At 38.7% G+C, this 21,827-nt stretch overlaps 3 protein-coding genes and 2 long non-coding RNA genes across 14 annotated transcripts; 2 read left to right on the top strand and 3 right to left on the bottom strand.

Moving 5' to 3' along the window:
• Nucleotides 1-791: 791 nt before the first annotated feature.
• On the top strand, nt 792-3,701 carry LOC103334187 (uncharacterized). 7 transcript variants are annotated; one of them, XM_089054127.1, is made up of 3 exons: nt 792-1,541; nt 1,627-1,712; nt 3,233-3,701. In XM_089054127.1, exons 1-2 carry the CDS (start codon nt 1,007-1,009, stop codon nt 1,638-1,640), a joined length of 549 nt encoding a protein of 182 aa, XP_088910253.1. In that variant the 5' UTR covers nt 792-1,006; the 3' UTR covers nt 1,641-1,712; nt 3,233-3,701. The 7 variants fall into 7 exon arrangements, with proteins under 7 accessions (XP_088910253.1, XP_088910251.1, XP_088910252.1 ...); XM_089054125.1 differs by having other exon boundaries at nt 2,545-3,701; XM_089054126.1 differs by having other exon boundaries at nt 2,527-3,701.
• A 142-nt stretch (nt 3,702-3,843) lies between these two features.
• Nucleotides 3,844-11,028, top strand: LOC103334188 (ATPase E1-E2 type family protein / haloacid dehalogenase-like hydrolase family protein). 4 transcript variants are annotated; one of them, XM_008237130.3, is made up of 2 exons: nt 3,844-6,137; nt 7,473-11,028. In XM_008237130.3, exons 1-2 carry the CDS (start codon nt 5,815-5,817, stop codon nt 10,597-10,599), a joined length of 3,450 nt encoding a protein of 1,149 aa, XP_008235352.2. In that variant the 5' UTR covers nt 3,844-5,814; the 3' UTR covers nt 10,600-11,028. The 4 variants fall into 4 exon arrangements, with proteins under 4 accessions (XP_008235352.2, XP_008235351.2, XP_088910245.1 ...); XM_008237129.3 differs by having other exon boundaries at nt 7,470-11,028; XM_089054119.1 differs by having other exon boundaries at nt 7,455-11,028.
• Nucleotides 11,029-12,509: 1,481 nt separating this feature from the next.
• LOC148916023 (uncharacterized) lies at nt 12,510-13,794 on the bottom strand. Its single transcript, XR_016127771.1, has 2 exons — nt 13,243-13,794; nt 12,510-13,140 (listed from the first exon to the last, which is right to left on the bottom strand). It is a non-coding gene; the product is annotated as an uncharacterized LOC148916023 (long non-coding RNA).
• Nucleotides 13,795-15,061: 1,267 nt separating this feature from the next.
• LOC103334190 (uncharacterized) lies at nt 15,062-16,466 on the bottom strand. The gene is made up of 2 exons (XR_016127770.1): nt 15,448-16,466; nt 15,062-15,276 (listed from the first exon to the last, which is right to left on the bottom strand). It is a non-coding gene; the product is annotated as an uncharacterized LOC103334190 (long non-coding RNA).
• Nucleotides 16,467-17,716: 1,250 nt separating this feature from the next.
• Nucleotides 17,717-21,435, bottom strand: OTP86 (Tetratricopeptide repeat (TPR)-like superfamily protein). The gene is made up of 2 exons (XM_089053743.1): nt 18,032-21,435; nt 17,717-17,920 (listed from the first exon to the last, which is right to left on the bottom strand). Exon 1 carries the CDS (start codon nt 21,352-21,354, stop codon nt 18,421-18,423), a length of 2,934 nt encoding a protein of 977 aa, XP_088909869.1. The 5' UTR covers nt 21,355-21,435; the 3' UTR covers nt 17,717-17,920; nt 18,032-18,420.
• Nucleotides 21,436-21,827: the final 392 nt, after the last annotated feature.

Below are 21,827 nucleotides of genomic sequence, written 5' to 3'. Positions count from 1 at the left end.
GCCATTTCCGTACGAGGCGAGTCCGGAATTTTATCGCAAAATTCGGCATGAATTTTTTTCCACATATGGAAAAATTTCATCTCATTGCCTGACAAGGGACAATGACAAACTCGGAGTCAAGCCTCACACAAAGAAACATCTTCCATGGTGCTCCACGCCCCTCCGGTTTCAATAGAAGAAGCCATAAAAATAAAAACTAAAATTACAAGGTGAAAGAGATGAAAATGTTGAGTGAAGAGTGAAGAAAATGTTGAGTGAAGAGTGAAAAATATGTTGAGTAATTGTAGAAGTAGAATAAAATGTATGAGAATTGATGTTGAAAGTGAAGGGTATTTATAGAAAAAAAAATCAGAATTTTTTAGGATTTTTTTTAAAAAAAATTTCGATTTTTTCATAATTTTATTGTCCAAAAATCGCCAGTAGTTGGATTAACATTTGGAATCAAATCGGACGGGGAGTGCCACGTGGCTTCCACCCGGGTGGCGTCGCAAGTCGGCGCATGCGGTTCAAATTTTTACGCCGGCGCGTGCATTGCACGCGCCAAAAAAATTTCAAACTCAGCGTGGACGACGCCACCGACGTCGTCGTGACGCCACCCACCGCGTTTTGGACCAGGGCGAAAGTTGCATTCGCCAGCCGGGTTGGTGGGTCCCACACCCCGGGCCTGGGCTTCACCGCTGGAACCAGTTTTTTGTTTTTTTCCCCCCTCCCCTCAGGCTGGGCTGCATGACTGGAACTGCTCTAAGAGCACTTAGAAGCGCACGAAAAACCTAAACGAATCCAACGAAAACCCTTTTCATTTGCGCTTTCAATCACTCAATTTCAACATATTGCAATGCAATGAAAACACACCAAGGCAACTTCATTTTTAACGTTCTCATGTGTGGTTTCTCAAAAAAAAAAATAATTCCACACGTGTTTGAAACTGCAACAGTGTGCGCCAAACCTTACCCTCTGCTCGAGAAAAACCGCGTTTCTTCTTCTTCTCTCTCTCTCAACCCTAGAAATGGCAGATTCGGAATCGAACTATATCGACGAGCATTCAGCCACCTCAACGACCATAACATTCGACCGACCGATCCCGTTGCTCCGAGGACCAGTTCGGGCTGGCCCACCCGATGACCCATCCTCTGGTCCGTACGTCCTGGCGTTTCGAGACCCCAGGACATGGGCAAACGCGTACAGAGCCTGTGAGTCCAAGATCATCGAGCAGTGTGAGGCCGGCGCCAGGATCGGGTGCGCCATCAGCGCATCGGACAAGTGTAAGCCGCCGTGGTGGCGAGCTCTGATTGGTCCGAAAGCACCGGACTTGAAGGAGAGGGAGCAGTGCGAAGAGAGAGAAATGGAGGGGTGTTTGTCTGCGGCGAAAGATAAGTGCGTTGGGTTCGCGAAGGAGAAGTGCTTGAAGCCCTTTAGAGACGCGAGAATTGCTGGCCTTCATGTAAAGCAGGCTGAGAGGTTGGTTTGCTGGGCAACTGTGATGGATCGGAGCACGTGGCTCAGTTTGATTGGATTGGACAAATTGGGTTATTTTGGTTCGGGTAATTATGGATTTGGAGCAACAAATTATAGGGCTAGTGAGTTATTTGGTTCTGATTGTGACTTTGATCTTGTTTTGGGTAGTAGCAACGGGATATTGAAGGTGTGAATTTGGAGAATGGTGTTTAAAGTTGCTGAAGAAAGTGTTGCTGATGGAGTGGGCATTTGCAAAGGTATGTTTGTATGAACTCTGATTCTTTGATTTACCATGAAAATAGTAGAAAAGATGCAAAGCTTTTTTGAATTTAGTATTAGAAATTTTCTGAGTATATCAAACTTATTGTGTTATAGTATTGGATGAGCTTCGTATGCTTTTGCAATTGGATAGGAATTTTGCACAGATTGGGTTCTATTTAGGAATCTCTGAGACTAATGCATGTAGAGCTGAACAAGCTTTTTGTTGGATCTAATATATCTTGTCCTTCTCTTTTGATGACTTCCTTTATAACTTTCCGGATACCTTGAAATTGAGTTAATTTGAATCCACAGTGTTGCTGTTGCTGTATTTTGTTTGGTGCTCGTTGGGCTGAAAGAGCCCATTTATGACCAAAAAAAGGTTGAACATCCACACAAAACAAAATCTTTAGGCCCAAAACATCCAAAAGTTTATGGTATCTTGTACTTCACGTGCATCTACACGTTCTTCCTGGTGTGAAGTCATTCCTCATAGAGGTTCTGTTTGTGCATGCTTTACCCTGAACATATTACATATGCAGATAGCTAATCTTGAAAGGATTCATTTATTTTTTTATAGGTTATCTGTGTAGACTTTTTTTTGTTTACGTATGCTTTTGTACGCAAATAGTTTCTTGAAAGCATCATTTTCATTTATAAAACAAATGAGCTACAAAGACTTTCTGCATATCTATGCTTCTTCCTTTAATATATGCAAACAGTTATCTTGAGGGGATTATTTTCTTTGTTTTAAAATATAAATGAGCTATGTATTACTTTTGGAAACTGATTTGGTTTTCTGATCTTGAATAGTTCTTTCCGTACTTTTAGGCTCCACCACTAGGTTTATGGATTCACATGAAACTTGGAAATTCTTACAAGCTATTCAACTAGGAAATTTCTGCGTCATTTAGCTGCTGACACAGTACCAAGCTGGATTGCATTATGGTATGCTGACATGAAACAATGGAAAAAATGCAGTAGAGTCTTCACACAATTTCATATACAGTATATCTGTTCTATCCTGTTGGATATCTTATCTTGTGGTTCACATTTATAGTAAAGGGAGCGCTATTCGCCCACACACAACGAATAACACTGGAGTTCTGAGGGTGACCGAAAGTGTGAATGGCGTTTCCCTTACAATACGTTTAGGAAAATAATAAATGAAACTAACAACCCGATATGTCAAATAAATAATGGCGTTTACACAGTTTACACAGTTTTACACTCCACCCGATATATCGAATAAATAATTATTATAAATGAAATCATTTAAGATAAAAAGAAAAAAATATAAAAAAGAAAATAATAAATGAAAGTAACAACCAATTATCTTTAAAAATAATAATATATTCATTTGAAGTCTTGCTTTTGGGATGTCAAAAATAACATCTCAACTTCCAACCTTCATTCTACATCACTTTGACACATCGGTTGGAGTAATGTGAGATGTTATTTCTAGTCGTTAAATATACATGTGGCACTTTTGACACATCGTTTGGAGATGCTCTTATAGGTTACATTTTAAACCGATGAAATACTGATTGATGATCAGTCTACCTACCATTAACATCATGGCTGCCGCTGTCAACGTTGTAAACAAAGCAAACACGGGTCAGCCGCGTAAGGAAAGATGCATAAAATATCTAGCGTTGAGTTTTCAAGCATTAACTGGAAGTTGCTAGGAAGTTGCAAAGACGGCCACACGGGAGGAGATAAAGTGTACAACTTGGTTTTCGGTGGATCTCGTGATTTATGAGGTAGACCATTTTGTCCGACTGGTTGGCTTTGTAGGAAATCACCAGGAAATTGCGTTTCTTGCTAATTGTCAATTGTATTTTTGTAAAGTCGGTACTTTTTTCTGCAAAAAGAAAAGTTTTTCTGGACTAACCGAAAGGACGCAAGATAGGGATCCAATGTGGAAAGCAAGTGGAGTTTGATGGACGGAATTTGTTGCAGAAATTTACTGGTTGCTGCTTTTGTGCTTTTGTGCTTTTTAGCTTTCAGATTGGACAAAAAAAACCAAAAAAATAGAATTTGTTGCAGGAAAGATGTGAAAGATGCCGCAAAATACGATCTTTTTAGGCCATTTTCCCAAGTCCAAAGCCAATCGTAATCAGCCGACTTAGCACTTTAGATTTTAAGAAGAAGATTCTATTACTAAAGAAAATTAAAAATTAAACAAGAAACAATGGCCGTAGTTTTAAGTCTATAGATTTTTTAGTGCTTTAGTTGTTGAGGAAACATCGTTGCAATTTTTGTTCATAAAAAACAGAGATGAACTTTAGTCCGGCTTGGCGGCAATTCTTTTTCCTCAAACTGTTAAACATGCAAGGACAAAAGCGGACGAATATCATTGGGTCCAACGGCTACTTGAAATTTATTTATATTGAAGTTGAATGTTTTTTATTTTTTGGGTGTTATAGTTTGAATTCAAAGTTGTAAATGATACAGAAATAAATGTGTTATAATGGTAGCTAGGACATTAAAAAATTCGATAAGCTTGGGCATATTTATAATGGGTCCCCTCGAGCCGGAGATGGAGACAATGAAACAGTGATAGACAAGTATTTTTCCTCGAGCGGGGAGCAGGAGGCTTCAAACCTAAGCACCCCTCCTTATTCAATTTCCAACCTAGCCAAGAAACACGAGAAAAAGAAGAAGGAAGAAACGTTAATCTTATTAAAAGTGTTGAACTTTTTAGGTGCATTTGGCGAATGAAGGAAAGGTATAGTTAGAAACTATGAATGCTGAGGCTTCGTGTAAAACTTTAAAACGAGCACCGGCAATGTAAACAATTAAAATGGGAAAGGTCAGTAACACGTTTCCCATTTTATGGGGTCGAGTAGTATTTAATAAAATAGTGAAATAAATATCGTATGTTACGATGATTTAATTTGATAACACATCGTTTTCGCTTTATTAAAAATGCTTAGGTTTGAAGAAAAATGCACCTAAAAAGTTCAAATTCGTGTTTAAATTACTGTTTAAAGAATTGTCTTTTTTCGATAACACATCGTTTTCACTTTATTTAAGAGATCTTAAGTTCAAATTATCATTCATCACGGACTTTTCTGAAATGCTTTTCTATTGCACCGATTCCACACAAAATGTTTGATTTATCACAAAAGTGGAAAGGAACAAATTTTTGTCCCATAACATCAATGCCAGCTGCTCTCTTCTCAGTACATTTTTGGAACTTCTCTTAGAGCATCCACAGTGAGGGGTGTATATAGGGATGTATGTTAAATATACACCCTGAGTCATCGGAATCGTCTTCAATGAGGAGATGTAAATGGATGTAAATATACATCATTACCATGGGGATATAAAATAAAATGTATATTTACATTTATTTTTACATCCTTTGCAGACGGGATCTACTAGAGAAAAGAAAAGAAAAATAAAGAAAAGTCAATATAAAAGGCTGGGACCCACGGCTACACTCCCAATTTACACCTCCCTATTGGAGCGAAAAATATGTTTACACCCCTCGGAGGTGTAAAGGGGATGTAAACGTGGCTTTACAACCCCGAATTTACATCTTCCCACTGTGAATGCTCTTACTTTCAATTCGACAGAATCCTTAGAGTAAATCTTAAGCATTTCGTTTCAATCGAGCTGGAATAACTTGGTCGATATTTTTAATAGACCCCAACCCTAGTCATTGTTTTATAGCTCTTTTGCTTCAATTTCCACTACACAGTTTTTTGTTTTGTTTTTAGTCAATGGTTCCCACCACAGTGGCGGTGCTCCCTTCTCCCGTCGCAGTTCGCACCCTAATGCAACCGAAAAAAAAATAAAAATTGAATGTTTAAAAAGACTTGAGTGCATTCTGGCTCGTCTAATTTCACACGACAAAAGCAATATCACCAATAAAAAACAAGCTGTATAGGCATTGTTATTGACCAAAATAATAGCAGCCAGAAGAATTTGCCAACAGGCACTTGTCATGAAGGATTGTGGTTTATCTATAAATACAACCCAATACATATATCAGAAAGAAGTTCTTTCTATAAACTGCTCATCTTGCTGACTTTTTATCTTTTTGCTCCGTAAAACCCTTCTACTTAAAAAACAAGAACCAAAAAAGAAGTCATGTTAAGCAGCAGCAGTGATTGTAGCACATCGCTGCTTGACGACCTTGACATCAACCTCAGAGCAAAGAGGAGATGGCGCATGGCGTATCTTGCTTTACGTGTTGTTCGGGTCATGCTAGAGCTTCCTAAAGAGATTATATCCAGGGCAAGCAACTATGAAGGCGACGATGAGATTGTTCACTACAGTATTCTGTCCAACACTGAGCATGATGACGATGCAGGCATCAAAGAAATGGCCAAGGAAAAGGAGTTGGCTACTGCTCTAAGTGATCACGGAGGATTATTTACAGCAGGCCTTGCAAATTCTGATTATACCAAAAGGTAATACATATGTTTCCTGGTTAAATTTTTACTCTTGCAGATGTAGGCTGTTAAAACAATTTTGTTGAACTTTACTGTATCCTAGGAAGAATTTGTTATACAGATAAAACTAATACCATAAGATAAACGAGATGTGGTATTTTCATGTGTTCGTATTGAGTATAAATTCGGACTGTAAAAAATGCATAACAAGAACTGCAATGGCGTAAGTAGAAGAAGAAGGAAATAGAGCCATTTTTGCAAGCTTGGGAACATGATCTAAGCAGAGTTTTCAACACGCTTTCCCTGTTGACCCAAATAGAAGTCATCATGAAGACCTCACTAAAAGGGACCCAAAGTCATGTAGACCGCACTTAGTGCAATCAAAGGTAATGTGGGCCTCAAATTAGGTTGGGAATTCTAATCTTTGATTTTGCCAGACTTGTGAAGATTGGGGTTTGAAAGTGGACACAATAGCCACCAATAATCAATTTGTGTATAACCCCATGTTTATCCTCCCTTTTTGATAATCTCTATGGTGATGGAACGGGTAATCGTGCCATTTTACTACTCAAACAGGCTTTTCTTTTAAATAAAACTTAAATTTTAATTAACAAGGAGACTATTTTGTTTCTCAATGGAAATATGTTTTTCGACCGCAAAAATGAAAGAATTTTTACATGGACGAGGATTGGAAGGGCAAATCTGACCCGCCTCAACCCTATTTTTACCATGAATGAAAATAGCTTAAGGTAAGAAATATGTCATTTCATTAAACCATCTCTCTTCTTTTTTCTTTTCTTTTTTTCTTCTTTTTTGGGAAGACATTTTCTATTGAGAGAAGCAATAATATACTAAACTCACACACTATACGAGTGCTAAAACTCGACCCTGTGCTAAAACGTCTCATTAAGTACACAGAATAGAACCACCACATTGAGGAAATGGTTTCCATTACATTTCCCCTTCGGCACATGCAGTAGTACAAGAAACCTTTGATTTGGTTGGATGACCAACTGATCACGCAATTGATGGAACTTAAAATTTCCCACCGAGCTAGACTTTGGAAGGTAGCCTTTCCCCTCCACCAAGAAACTCTTGTCATAATTTTGTCTTTTCGCAATACTTTTGTTATTTATTGACCAAATAATTTTGCTTGCAAGCATATCTCATTGATCAAATAGGCAAAATGAGAATGGAGAACACCGACTGAATTTGGCTATAAAATTGAAAGCATAGCAAGATGCATATTTAGATTTAAGTTCTTAGTTTCTCTGAACTCGGATCCTCTTCTTGACTTTATTTTCCTAACTGTGAACTCTTCAAAATTCTAACTAGTGAAAAACCATGTAGCAGCCATTATGATTATGGAAGATTGCTCACAATCACCTTCACCAGAGCCAAGAAGAGATGGCGCATGGCCTTTGCAGCCATATACGCTGTCAGGGCAATGCTTTCGCTTCCCAAAGAGATTGTAGCCAAGAGAAACAACTACAAACATCACTCCGAGATCTTCCACTCTTTTTCTCACACTGCACCGGACATCGAACTAAGCACTGCCTTGGACTTGAAACCAAGAACAAAATCTCAAACTGATGCCTACGGTTTTGTCCCCAACCCTGACTTTGACCATGCAGGGCTCACAACAATGGTTAAGGAAAGGGACTTGGGTGCTGTAAACGAGTCTGGAGGAGTTATAGGCATTGCTGCTTCTCTCAGGACAAACCCTGAAAACGGAATCTATGGAAACGATTTACATATCAACAAGCGGCGCGAAGTATATGGATCAAACACCTACCACAAGCAGCCTCCAAAAGGGTTGCTCTATTTTGTGATGGACGCTTTAAAAGACACAACCATTCTGATTCTATGTGTCTGCGCAGCACTTTCTCTTGGATTTGGAATCAAAGAGCATGGGGCGAAGGAAGGCTGGTACGAGGGAGGGAGTATCTTTGTTGCTGTATTTATTGTCATTGTTGTCTCAGCTCTGAGTAACTTTAGACAAGAATTGCAATTCGACAAGTTGTCGAAAATAAGTAGCAACATCAAAGTTGAGGTACTTAGAGACAGACAGAGACAAGAAGTCTCCATTTTCGATATTGTAGTTGGAGATGTTGTGTTTCTGAAGTTGGGAGATCAAATACCTGCAGACGGATTGTTCCTAGACGGCCGTTCCTTACAAGTGGATGAATCGAGCATGACAGGAGAGAGTGACCATGTAGAAGTTGATTCTGCCAAGAACCCCTTCCTGTTGTCTGGTGCAAAGGTGTTAGACGGCTATGCCCAAATGCTCGTCACATCAGTTGGGATGAACACGGCGTGGGGCGAAATGATGAGCTCAATATCGCAGGACACAAACGAACGAACACCATTACAAGCAAGGCTTGACAAACTAACCTCTTCTATTGGAAAAGTAGGCCTTATAGTTGCTTTCCTAGTTCTGGTAGTCTTGTTGATTCGTTATTTCACCGGTAACACAAAAGATGAGTACGGAAATAAGGAGTATAGTGGTAGCAACAAAAACATAGATAATGTGTTGAACGGAGTGGTTCGAATTGTTTCTGCTGCAGTCACTATTGTGGTGGTGGCAATCCCAGAGGGTTTGCCGTTGGCGGTCACACTAACGCTAGCCTACTCAATGAAAAGAATGATGAAAGATCAGGCTATGGTCAGAAAACTACAAGCTTGTGAGACAATGGGATCAGCAACCGTTATTTGTACAGACAAAACAGGTACTTTGACAAAAAATGATATGGAAGTCACTAAGTTTTGGCTTGGCCAAGAACCTATTGAAAAACATAATTCAATCAAACAAAATGTCTCTGAATTATTCCATCAAGGAGTTGGTTTGAACACAACTGGGAGTGTTTACATACCTCTCTCAGGATCCAAACCTAACATCTCTGGCAGTCCAACAGAAAAAGCTATTCTGTATTGGGCTGTTTCAGATTTGGGCATGGACATGGAAAAAATAAAGCTTAGTTATGATATTCTTCATGTTGAAACATTTAACTCAGATAAGAAACGAAGCGGAGTTCTTATAAAGAAAAAGGAAGATAAATCCATCCATGTGCACTGGAAAGGAGCGGCTGAGATGATAGTTGCCATGTGCTCAAGTTATTATGAAACCGACGGAGCTATAAAGTCGTTGGATGAAGAAAGTAGGTCTAACATTGAGAAAATAATCCAAGGCATGGCAGCTAGCAGCCTCCGGTGCATTGCTTTTGCTCACACACAAATTTTAGAGGAAGAAATTGAATACAGCAATGATGAGAAGACTCACCCAAGGCTCAAAGAAGATGAACTGATCTTGCTAGGAGTAGTTGGTCTCAAAGATCCATGTCGACCAGGGGTCCTCGATGCCGTGAAGATCTGCAAGTCTGCAGGAGTGCAAATCAAAATGATAACGGGAGACAATGTTTTCACAGCAAAAGCCATAGCTACAGAATGCGGAATACTGCAGATTGGGGACGAAGCAAATTATGGTGAACAAGTGATAGAAGGAGTCGAGTTTCGAAACTATACACACGAAGAGAGAATGGAAAAGGTTGATAACATCCTCGTGATGGCCAGATCTTCCCCGTTCGACAAGCTTCTGATGGTGCAATGCTTGAAGCAGAAAAATCATGTGGTTGCAGTCACAGGAGACGGCACCAACGACGCACCCGCATTGAAAGAAGCTGACATAGGACTCTCCATGGGGATCCAGGGCACCGAGGTGGCGAAAGAGAGCTCGGACATCATCATCTTGGACGACAACTTCAACTCTGTGGCCACAGTTTTGAGGTGGGGGAGATGCGTTTACAACAACATACAGAAATTCATACAATTTCAGCTTACTGTCAATGTGGCAGCTCTGGTTATCAACTTCATTGCAGCAGTTTCAGCTGGAGATGTTCCCTTAACAGCAGTTCAACTATTATGGGTGAATCTCATCATGGACACTCTTGGTGCTCTGGCTCTTGCAACCGAGCGGCCTACCAATGAGCTCATGCAGAAGCAGCCTGTTGGCCGAACCGCGCCGCTCATAACCAACATTATGTGGAGAAACCTTTTATTTCAAGCTCTGTACCAAATAGCTGTCCTCTTGATCTTGCAGTTCCGGGGAGAGTCTATCTTCAATGTCACTGGTCAAGTGAACGATACTTTGATTTTCAATACGTTTGTGCTCTGTCAAGTTTTCAACGAGTTCAATTCGAGGAGCATGGAGAAGCAGAATGTGTTCAAAGGCATTCACAGGAACAGACTGTTTATTGGGATTGTGGGGGTAACTATTCTTCTTCAAGTTGTGATGGTGGAGTTCCTCAAAAAGTTTGCAGATACAGAGAAGTTGAACTTGTTTCAATGGGTGACTTGTATTTTAATTGCAGCTGTGTCATGGCCAATTGGTTGGATTGTGAAGTGTATACCTGTCCCGGAAGAACCAGTCTTCGAAATTATCAGGAGGTCAATAGTCACATTCAAAAGAAATATGCGAGCATAGCTTGGAGACCAGGACAAGACGTCTGGTATTCGAGCGTGGAGCTCTGGCCGTGAACTTAGGGCTACAGGTCCAACATATAGAGCTCCTAGGCTCTAGATTTGGAGCTCGGCGCTCGAGGTTCATGTCCTATATCCAGATTCCAGAGCTCGAAATTTGAGTCCCGGGTCTGGATCGAGTGTTTAAGGTTTGAGGCCCAGAGCCCATGCTTGGGGCTTTTAGGTCATGTTTAGTGGGCTGGATTGGACTGGACAAATTTAACGGCTTCTTAGATATAGATCCATTTTCATTTAGATACAATAGGTATAGGATACTAATTGGACTCTCTTCAATTGCAGCCCTCCCAATCAATTGGATGGCCAGGTAAGCAAACTTTGTAACTACCATATTCGAGACATTTACAATAATGACATTGGTTGAAATTAACAAGTACATGTAACTACCACTTTTAAATATGGCTTATTTATGTACATGCCTCATGTGCTTTTAAACTTGTCTCAGATTACCACATGGACTTTGAAACATCTCAAAATATCTCCACACTTTTAAAAGCGGTCTCATGTTATCCATTCGTCGAGTATTATAGGCGTTACATTACGTCTTTGGGGCCTACTTCGTTTCAATCCTTAACATTGGAGAATAAAGATTTTTCAGCTTCAGAAGAGGGGAAAGGGGGTATTTGGATGAGAATGAGAAATTTGGAGAAGAAGGCTAGGGCTTATCCATTCACTCCGCAAGTCTAGAAAATTTGGGAAATTTGGAAATTTGGTGGTGGCTGGCGACGGGTGGCTGGCTGGCGGTGGTGATTGACCAGATATGGACATGTGACATAGTATGCTTGCCTTAAAATGAGTGGCATTGTGTGTAATTTTGATATTTTTTAATGATATTTTTGTAAAATTAGATACCACATTTTGGTTTTAGCCTTGTGCTAATTAGATAAAATTGTATTCATATCTTCCAAATTAGAAACTATATTGTGTTTTAAAACTAAACCTCCCTTAAAAAAATTTACCTTCTTGGTTATACATATAGAATTTCCACTCAAGTATAATAAAGCAACCCCCTTTTTTTTTTATTTGGATGGTTTTTTTTCAATTTGCAGATAAACAATAACCCATCAAGTATAGAACAATTTCCATTCTGTAAAATCTAGTTCTCATTGTATTCACATTTCAAAGGAGTAAACTTTACTTATTATTGTGTCAGATTAATTACCAAACTGAAAAGGAAAAAAAGAAAAGAAAAGGCAAATGCAAAAACATAAGAAGGGAAATGAAAACTCACTGCACAGCTTCATTTTCATACTGCCATGGCCTTCTTTCAATACAGTCGAGAGAGAGAGAGAGAGAGAGAGAGAGAGAGAGAGATTGTATTAGGAAAAGACCGGCGATAAAGGTAAAGAAGCCGTCGTGTGTTGTATTGTATCAAAGGCTAAATATGCTGACGTGGCAAAACCCCTTGAGTGATTGTTGGAAGCACAACTGCAATCCGAAAAGTCAATAATACCCATTCCGCTTTGGTCATGTAGAAGGGCAACAACGACATTGTCTATTTTGCATTATTCAAGAATTGGCCCCATGGTATATTGTTGTCTTATTGGAAATTATTTGCCGTTTGGACCTTTTCAGTTGAGGACAAATATTTGATTTTGTAAATGCATTTAGATGCTGCCACGTACACACGGTACTGTATCTGTACATGGGTATTTCTTGCCCCGCCCGTTACCTTATGGGCCCGTCACTAACAACGTCCACTTTCATGACCCACCTTTTTTTATCTTCTTCTTCTTCTTCATCATATTTCTTCTTTAATTCTAGGCCCATCTTTTATGTTCATTTTTTTTCTTCATATATATATATTTTTTGGTAGAGACTTTAGCTACACATTCTCTGCACATAGTAAAAGAAATATTGTGATCGAATAATGACTGCCATATGCAAAAATTCATAATAGAAATATACATTTTCAATGATACAAGCGATAGCGGGTTCGAATTTGAGACAATTAGTCTGCAAGTCAAGGTTATTTTCCATTGGAATATACCTTGTTGGCAACGCAGGCAAAGTTAGACACTAAGTACAAACATGTAGGGCAGAAATTTCACAAGCATTTTAATTCTTGAAAAGATTAAACAAAGATATCAAAGAGACTTATCAAAAGTATATACATGATGGAACAGCAGAAGCTTTATAATAGTACTTGCAGTTGCAGCCAGCCATGCACAGAGATTCAAGTGCCTTTCCCCCCCCTGTTATGCATTCTTTTACAGATGTCACCATTTAAATTGTTCTTGAACAAAACCAATACATTAAACTAAATTAAAAAGGCAATGCAATCAAAGGCTTTATTATGCAGAATAAGGACTTATTAAGATAAGATTGGAATCTCAAAAGCACCAGACATTTTTGGGTTGGAGAAATTCTGTCACTCAAAACCCTAACAATTTTGGGTAGGAAAGATTCCCCAGCATGCGCTCATACTTCCATAGCTCAAGATCATTCTCATTGGTCAAGTCAAGACTTTCTTTTGCAAAATAAAGTTCTGCTGAAATTGGCCAACAAAAGAACATGTGGATTAGACTTAGACTAACTATTCCAACCAAAAGATGAACAAAAACAAATGCTTGATTAAAATTAAACTTACCACAAAGTTAGATCCTACAAGTGGAGGCTCAACAGGAAGCCAAATAATGCTGAGGAAAAAGGAAAAGGACAGGGGAAGAGGAAAAAAAAAACGATGGAACAGTACCATGGTACTAAAATGAAAAGTAAATTAGAGCAAAATAAAGGACTACCCAAATGAGAAAAAACACATAAAGAGACTAGCCTGATAGTGTAGGGGCTAGAATTGTGAAAGTAAAGTTCGTTTTCGTGATCCCGTCAACAGGTGAAGCTACCACATGATCTGATCTTTCCTTGACTGGCCAAGAGGGAAGTTTAGATCATGCTGGCAGCTTCAACTGCTAGTGGTCCACGAGAAGCAAGCAAAACCATATCCATGTGAGGAAGAGAGAGAGAGAGAGAGAGAAAGAGAGAGAGGAGGGAGGAGGGAGGCAGAGGTCTCTGGTTTTTCTTTAGGTCTGGGATGTGTTTGGAGAAGAGGAGAAGAGAGTGATATAAATAGAGGCCAAAGAATTCCTGTGTTGAGTCTTGTGGTGATTTTGTAATTATTAGGGGACTAGAAAAGAGAATTAGTATTGTGATCAATTTAATTATGATCAGAACAGATGGCAGTGGTCCAAAGTAAGACAAATTGAATATTATCAGGCTTATGCCACCACCATGCAGACAAGGCAGTGACCTCTAGTAATTTTCACCTTGAGCTTTTATCCACTTTAAGTGGGTATCTCCTTCACAACATACATGAACCAAAAAAGAGTTAAAAACACAATGAGTTTAATGGGGACCATTGGCACGCTTCTTAGCAAATTTAGGAGAAAAGGAAAGGAAGCATCTCAACCAAAACAAGTGCATGTGACCACCCTCTCTCTCTCTCTCTCTCCCCCCGACTTGGTTTCATGCATTTTAAGTGATCTTACCTTTGTTAATTAGGGTGAACTTAGACATTCTAATCCCACACGAATGGTTTAATAATAAAAGATGAGTATGAATATGAGATGAGTTGTAAATTCGGATAGATTTTAGTTCAAAACTTATGAGCGCAAAAGTATCAACATGATATAAATGTATACAGTGATATGCAATTTGCGAGTGATTACACGTACTAACGATGGATGATAAAGTAAGTAAATAGTGAGATTTTCCCTAAAATAGAAAATGTGATTTGTGGAAATGCTTGAACCTTGAGAACATAATTGGTGTCAGCTGCACATTAAAAACAAGGTAGAAAAATGACAATGCCATGAATTAGGTAACGTTTGGGAGTCCAATGTGTAAAGTGAACAATCTGAGACCAGCAAATAGGAAAAAGATTTGTATTTATATGATCTGATAAAGTTGGGTATGACATTGACATTCTGTTGCTTTGAATTTGTTTTGATCCCCTTGGTAGGTTTAGGGGCAGATGGAACCAATAGATGCATGCAGAGTCATCCAAGTGAGAAAGTATCGAAAAGTGGAAAAACAAAATATTCTAAAGAAAAAGTTCCCAACATATTGGCTTGATTCGGATACAACTTACAAGAACTCATGATTAACTATGCATTCTCTTTTAAAAAAATATATCTCAATTGCAAGGAAGCAGCTTTTCATTGGTCTCAAAATTTATAAATATTTGTTGGCTTCGTCGAAAGAGCAACTTGGAACTTTTATTTATTTACTGGTTCAGTTAAAGCTAGTTGGATGTTGTAGTCGGTATAAGGATCTTTCTGGTTATATATGATACTCATATATCAAACCCCACCCTCATCACTTTTTTCCATCTCATATCATCAAGTTCAGATATGCGTGTGCGAGAAACCTCATCCTTTTTAATTTAGATTATCGTTTGTATTAAAAATATATCAAAGGTCAAATCAGGGTAACTTAATTGCGAATTGACTGGGCCAAAACCTCCTCCAAATTTTTACAATGTTTGTGCAAAACATAGAAATGAATGTATATAAAATATTTACAATGTTTGTGCATTAATAAATTTCCTGCGGTTGCCTTCAGATCCTTGTTCAGCATAATTTTCTCTTGCTGTCCTCCTTCCTTTTACTGTTAGGCAGTCGGTTCCCTATTTCCAATCACACAACAATACATGGTCATCCCATTCAAAATTGTATGTTCCAAATTACAAATCTTATCATCTAACCAGTTTAGGATCTGAATTACAAGCATCAGTTTAGAATTATAAAAAAATAAAAAGAAGATTGATTTAGGATCTGGTTGAGGGATATTAACATACCTTTCAAGGAGGGTCATTTGTACTACTTGGGATTAGGTTAATGAGCAGTTTATTAAGTTAAAAAAAAAGGGAAAGCAAAGAGAAAAGCTGGGCGCAAAAAGAGAAAGTTAGAACGCATGCTAAGAATGACAAAATGAATCTTAGAGCAGGGGAATATACTATACTTACAGTGATTTCTCATGCCTGCTTTATACTGCTTTCTTCTTTCAAAGTTGGAGTGGTTGGCTACTATGTATTTTGGGTCCCAAATGGGAAGGAGTGAGGCTGTCAGAGCATGACCTAGCTAGGGTTACCAATGAACTATCTATATAGATATATGTATGATAACTGTAACCAAAGCTAGATCATGCTGGCAGCTTCACTTTTTCCCTTGTGACTTTCTTTCTTTGCGCAGAGACTAGGTCAACTCCTGTTCTCATGACTGTGAGGATGAACAAAAAGAGAATGAATCTACAGCAAGGGGTAGAGCATAGAAGAGAGAGAGGAAAGAGAAAGTACAAGTTTATGAAATATTGCATGAACCCTTCTCTATTTAAAAAACTAATCTTTGCAAATGCTAACCAAAATCAAAGAAAAAAGAAACAAAAACATAACCCTTCTGTACATGATCAAAACAAAGAGGAGAGGGGAAGAACAGCATAGAGCTTAGGCAAGGGGACGTATGTCTGGGAGGAGAATGGTAAACTGAAGGAGGGCATGTGTTAATATATATAGTGGGGGAAATGAGACAGATGTTAAAGAGACGCACAAAGAGGTTCACAAAAACCTAACCCCCCCTCTTCTTTCCTCCTCTCGTGAAACAGTGAATTAAAGAGGCATTATCATGTGGACAGCGCCAAAGAGAAAAAGACTGAAAGAGATATACAGCTAAGAAGCAAACAATTGCAGAGCTATGTAGGCAGTAGCTAGCTAGCTAGATGTGATTTATAACAGCTAAGGCAGTGTTCTAGGGTCACAGGTGGAAGAAATATAGAGCGGCAGTGCAGGGGCAGAGAAGGACTCTGAGCCCTGAGTCTCTCTCTCTCAACAAAAAAAAAAAAAAACAAACAGAAGTAGACTGTGGGCTAGAAGGGTTATACCAAAAAGTCCAAAACACGATTCAAAGACACTGTTATACTGCAATTATTGGGTATTTAAAATTTCAATACAACTAATTTTTTTCATTGTATTTATTTGTTTTGGATTTGCAGGGCCATCGCAATAATTTACACATGTCTCTCCATTCGATGGCACTGAGTAGTCAGTTGTCAATTGATCATGCTAAATTTTCCGTTATGTTTTGATATTACAGGTCACTGCTGCTGCATCTGAGTTTTTTCTTTCTTTCTCATATAAAACGTTAAAAAACTTTATTGATTTTGATTAGACATCTATGAAAAAAACTGTAAATTGACATGTTAAGGTAAATGGTAGAAATCTTAAGGTTGAAATTCTTGTAAACAAAAGGAATTCCACAATCAAATTGACATCATGGTCTTGTTTGTGATATTTGAATAATAATAAAAATTGTACGTTTTACAATAACAAATGTAATAATAACTGAATAATTTTAATAGTAAAACACTTACCAGTTACCTCCAATTAAAAACTAAAGAAATCCAATAACGTGAGGAGGATCATAGCACCATGGTCAACAGATCCGACGCTGAATAATGAGGCTGTGAGCTGTGACTGCCAAAGATTTGACATTGGTCTTATTTTCTGACGAGGGTTGGGTGGAGGAGGCTGGTGAATGTGAAAAAGACAACAAACAACAACAAAAATAATGCGAATTAAAGCCGTTGATCTGATTCATCAGTGCGTGTTTCGATGGAAATGGAGATCAAAGCTGCCCTGAAAACCTATGAAGGCCAGGGCTTGTAGTAGATATGCAGGCTTCGAAAAGTACAAAATTTTGCCATCCCCCTTTTTTCTTTTTTCTTTTTTTAAGCCCCCCAAATGAAAAATACAATTTGGGTTTGATACGAATTGACTAGTCTGATCCCAATTAATTTGGATTGGTGCACTTACATATATATATATATATATATATATATATTTTTTTTTTAAAATATGTCCTCTCTGGTCAAAATAATTTCAACTTTACTGATCAATCAATAAACAAACGAAAAGAACATAAATTTCTCCTAGTTCCTGGTGTTTACATCTGAAATGGGAGTAAATGCATGAGTTGGGTTGGCTGTAAGTATCCAGTCTGGATCTGCTGCATATAGGGTAGGGTGGTGGTCCCCATTGCTTGCCCTGTTAGCCTGCTGCATATTTAGTGAGGGAAAAAGAAGAAGATAGAGAAACCTTTTATTTCTCTTGGTATGCTAAAATTACATTTATTTTGGCTGCACAAGATCTGCGCTCATTAAGCCAACAGCAGAGCCAATATAGCTAGCTACAACAATTGGTTTCACATGTTTATGGATTTGCCACTTTTGACGAAAATAATCCACAATTATTTCTGTTTCTCGTAAGATTATCCCATCTGCATAACAAGCAACCAAACAGTACAAATAGTGACATTGCCACCCCCCCTCCCCACCCTCTAATAAATCAACTAGAAATATGGTTGATTTTGATGAATATGAGAACCTACCTGTACAGTTTCATGAACTCTGGCATTTTCCTACTATTTGAAAGTATAAGGTTTCTGAATTTACATCGAAACCCATTCTCACTATGTTGTCCCATTGTAATATCTCCTTCGATGGCTGCTTAAAAGCAACATAAACCAATTCCAACAGCTCTTTCTTGGGATGCAAGGTTGGACTCAAATATGGTTTTGGAGAAGTTCTTAATGCAAGTCGAACTTTTAAGTTTCTTTCAACTACTTTGCTCATTCTCTCTGCGCAGACGGAAAGCAGAGAACTCTCAGGTGAAACCAAAGCTCCTGCTGATCACTATTTCAATGATCACCACAGCTGTGGTAATTCAAAGACGTCCATACTTTCCAAGACAGTTCAATTTCAATACAATGTTTAACCGTCACCAGAAATCGCCACAAGAACAAATCCCATCCTCAAAATGATGAAATCTATTGGCATCCCTCACAACAAGCACTTGCCTAAAAACTTTTGAAACTAGTTTAATGAAATGATGGCAATCACCACAAACCCGAAGGTTCTTTGTGATTCGGATAGGGGTTCCCTCAGGAGATTTAAGCAGACCATATGCAATGGCCAGCCTTTCACTGTGTCCATAAAGCATCTGAACTTTCTCTTCTTCCTCCACATTGTGCAAAACATATTTGGTTTGAGCCACATAGTCTACTTCTCTCTCCAACTTCTCAGTCATTTGAGCTAATTTTTGGTAAATCTCATTGGACTGAGGATGAGATTTATCCCTCGCTGTGAATGTATGAACCTTGTTTCCAATCTCAATCCAACTACATCCCGGATTTTTCTTCAACCCAATTCCCTTCATTCTCATCCTCACTTCTTCTACATCTTTCCATCTTCTGCTAGCAGCAAACATATTTGATACAAGCACATAATTTCCTGGATTCTCCGTGCCCAACTCTAAGATCTTCTTTGCTGCAATTTCTCCTAATTCTTTGTTAGAATGAACCCGGCAAGCACCAAGGAGAGCACACCATACTTCAGCAGTAGGTTCACTCTGCATGCCATTCACAAAATGGTATGCCTCTTCCAAGCGATTAGCACGACTAAGAAGATCAACCATGCAGGCAGAATGTTCTGCCCATGGCTCTAATTGATATTCAGATCTCATGATTTCATATAATCTTTTACCCTCATCAATCAAGCCCGAATGACTGCAGGCATATAGAAGAGCCAGAAATGTAATATGATCAGGAACAATTCTTTCACCTTCCATCTTCTTGAATAAATCAATAGCTGCCTTGCCATTACCATGCATGCCATACGCATTAATCATGGTGGTCCATAAAATTAGACTTTTATTTCTAATACAGTTATGTACCTTGTATGCATTCTCCAAAGTTCCAGAGCGGGCATACATATCCACTAGAGAGCTACCAAGAGATCCTTCTAAGATGAAGCCCTTCCTAAGAAGAAAACCATGAATTTCTTTCCCTTTCTTCAAAGCAGATAAGCTAGCAACAGCTGATAGTATGCTAACAAGTGCTATAGAATCAGGTTCAACGTTTGTTTCTTTCATGAGGTGACAGAGCTCAAGGGCCTCATTTGCAAGCCCACTATGAACATTGCAAGATATCATGCTCGTCCAAGACACAACATCTTTGGATTCAATCAATTCGAACATCCGGTTTGCATATTCTATGTATCCACACTCTCCATATAGGTTGACAACTGCATTTTGTAAGACAAGATCGAATAAACCTCTCCTCATAGTGTAACCATGTATTTCTTTTATCAAAGAAACACATTTCAATGCACCACAAACCAGTAAAATAATTTCCACCATCATTGCATCAGCATCCAGCCCTACCGCCTGCACCTTCCGGCACAATTCTAAGGCCCTCATGTGACAATTGTTCTGAGCGTAGCCAGCAATAATAGTTGTCCAAGAAATGAAGTCTATGTTTGGCATCTTTTCAAAAGCATGGCCCATGAAGTTCACACAACCACACCTAGCATACATATCTATCAGTGTGTTCCCAAGCTGCAAATCAGAATCGAATCCATTTTTTATCGCATAAGCATGAACTTCCATTCCAGACAATAGATATCCTAATCGACCAGATGCTGCAAGGATATTTATTAGTGAAACCAGGTCAGGTTTTTCATCAGTACTCTGCATATCATCGAACAACTGCAGAGTCTCATTATATAGACCATTTTGGGCAAAACCAGAGAGCATGGTATTCCATGAGACAATATCCTTGGCATCCAGGTCATTAAAGATTATGGCAGCCTTGTCCGTTTTACCGCATCTTAGGTACATAGCAAGCAAAGAATTTGCCACGTAAATATCTAAGCAGTGACCCGATTTCATAACAGCAGCATGGATCTCCATACCAAGTTTATCAGAAAAAGAGTCCTCACAGGCTTGAAGAGCAGCAACAAAAGTGTATGTGTTTGGCGTAAGACGCATCCTTTGCATTTCTCGAAATAGTTCCAATGCTTCAACAGATTGCCCATCCGCTGAATATGCTGAAATAATAGAATTCCAGGACACAATATCCTCTTTTTCTTTCATGCCATCAAATAACTTCCTCGCCCCATCAAGATCATTGCAGCTTGCATACATAGAAGCTAGTGAGTTGGCAACAAATGTTACCTTATTATACCCGTATTTGATAGCCACACCATGAATTTCTGTCCCAGAGCAGACATTATTAAGCGCAACACATGCTTTCAGTATACAAGGGAAAGTACAAGAATCAAGAGGAACCTCCAAAACCCGCATGTCCCTATACAGCTCAAGAGCTTTTAAAGGTTTGCCATTTGAAGCATAAGCACCAATCATTGCGTTCCAAGTAAAAATGGTTCTATGGCACATTCTACCAAACACGTTCTCCGCGTTCAAAAGGGAGCCACATTTCCCGTACATAAATACAAGCTTAGTACTGAGAAACACAGAATCATATAAATCACAAGATTTTATCAAATGGGCATGAACTTGTTGCCCTTCTGACAGAGCTTTCTTGTTCGCACAGAGCTCAAGGACAGGAGAATAAGCCCCATCTAGAGAAAGCTTAAGTGATGAATTTTGAAGTTTGAGCAAACTGCCCAGTGATTGAAAAGCTTCCTTGAGGCTTCCTTGGTCGCAAACTTCCTTCAAGGAAGGTAATTTAATGGGGTTTTGAGAAACTTTGAAGAATTGGAGAGCTGGGTTTGCCTGAGCTTTCTTCAACATTGGGACGGGGTGGACTTGTACGGCCGAAGAAGTGAAGTAACAGTGCTGGGCTGAAGCAGCCATCACAGAGGACGTGCATGGAAAACGCAAGCGCTGCTCGGGACAATATTGTAAGCACATAAGGAGCGTAAAGGCTGTGCCAGCACCATGCGCGTTTTAGAACGATAACGATGAACTCTCCATAAATTCAACGAGAGTGAACAAATGGAAACCACCCATATTTTGCTTCGTTATTCTACATTCGGTAATAAATTTTACATTAATGGAATGTTTACTAATCCGTAATTGAATTAGGAGTAATTAAATTGAGAATGAATTGAATTGAAGCGTTAGATTGAGGAGAATTAGATTCCGAATTCCTAATAAAGTTGTTTACTAAATTATATGGATTGCAGACCAAAAAAAAAAAATCATATGAACTGAGGGGAGTTAGATTCCAGATTCCTATTGAAGTTGTTTACTAAATCATATGAAATTAGGGTAGAAATTATATTAATTATTAAAATATCCTCGTTGTTGGGTTAAAGTAAATGGTATATTTGAAAATTGTGTAAGGATATAATGAGTAAAAAAAATGAATTCCTAATGAGTTA

Source organism: Prunus mume, linkage group LG6 (assembly GCF_029339155.1).
Source record: "Prunus mume cultivar Tortuosa linkage group LG6, ASM2933915v1, whole genome shotgun sequence".
Classification (NCBI taxonomy): domain Eukaryota; kingdom Viridiplantae; phylum Streptophyta; class Magnoliopsida; order Rosales; family Rosaceae; genus Prunus; species Prunus mume.
This window is presented reverse-complemented; position numbering and strand designations above follow the sequence as displayed.

Coding starts and splice junctions, on each gene's coding strand:
- LOC103334187 (XM_089054124.1), top strand. CDS start 1,007: ATGGCAGATTCGGAATCGAACTATATCGACGAGCATTCAGCCACCTCA.
- LOC103334188 (XM_089054119.1), top strand. CDS start 5,815: ATGTTAAGCAGCAGCAGTGATTGTAGCACATCGCTGCTTGACGACCTT. Junction 6,138..7,454: donor AATTCTGATTATACCAAAAG/GTAATACATATG, acceptor AATTCTAACTAG/TGAAAAACCATGTAGCAGCC.
- OTP86 (XM_089053743.1), bottom strand. CDS start 21,354: ATGTGCTTACAATATTGTCCCGAGCAGCGCTTGCGTTTTCCATGCACG.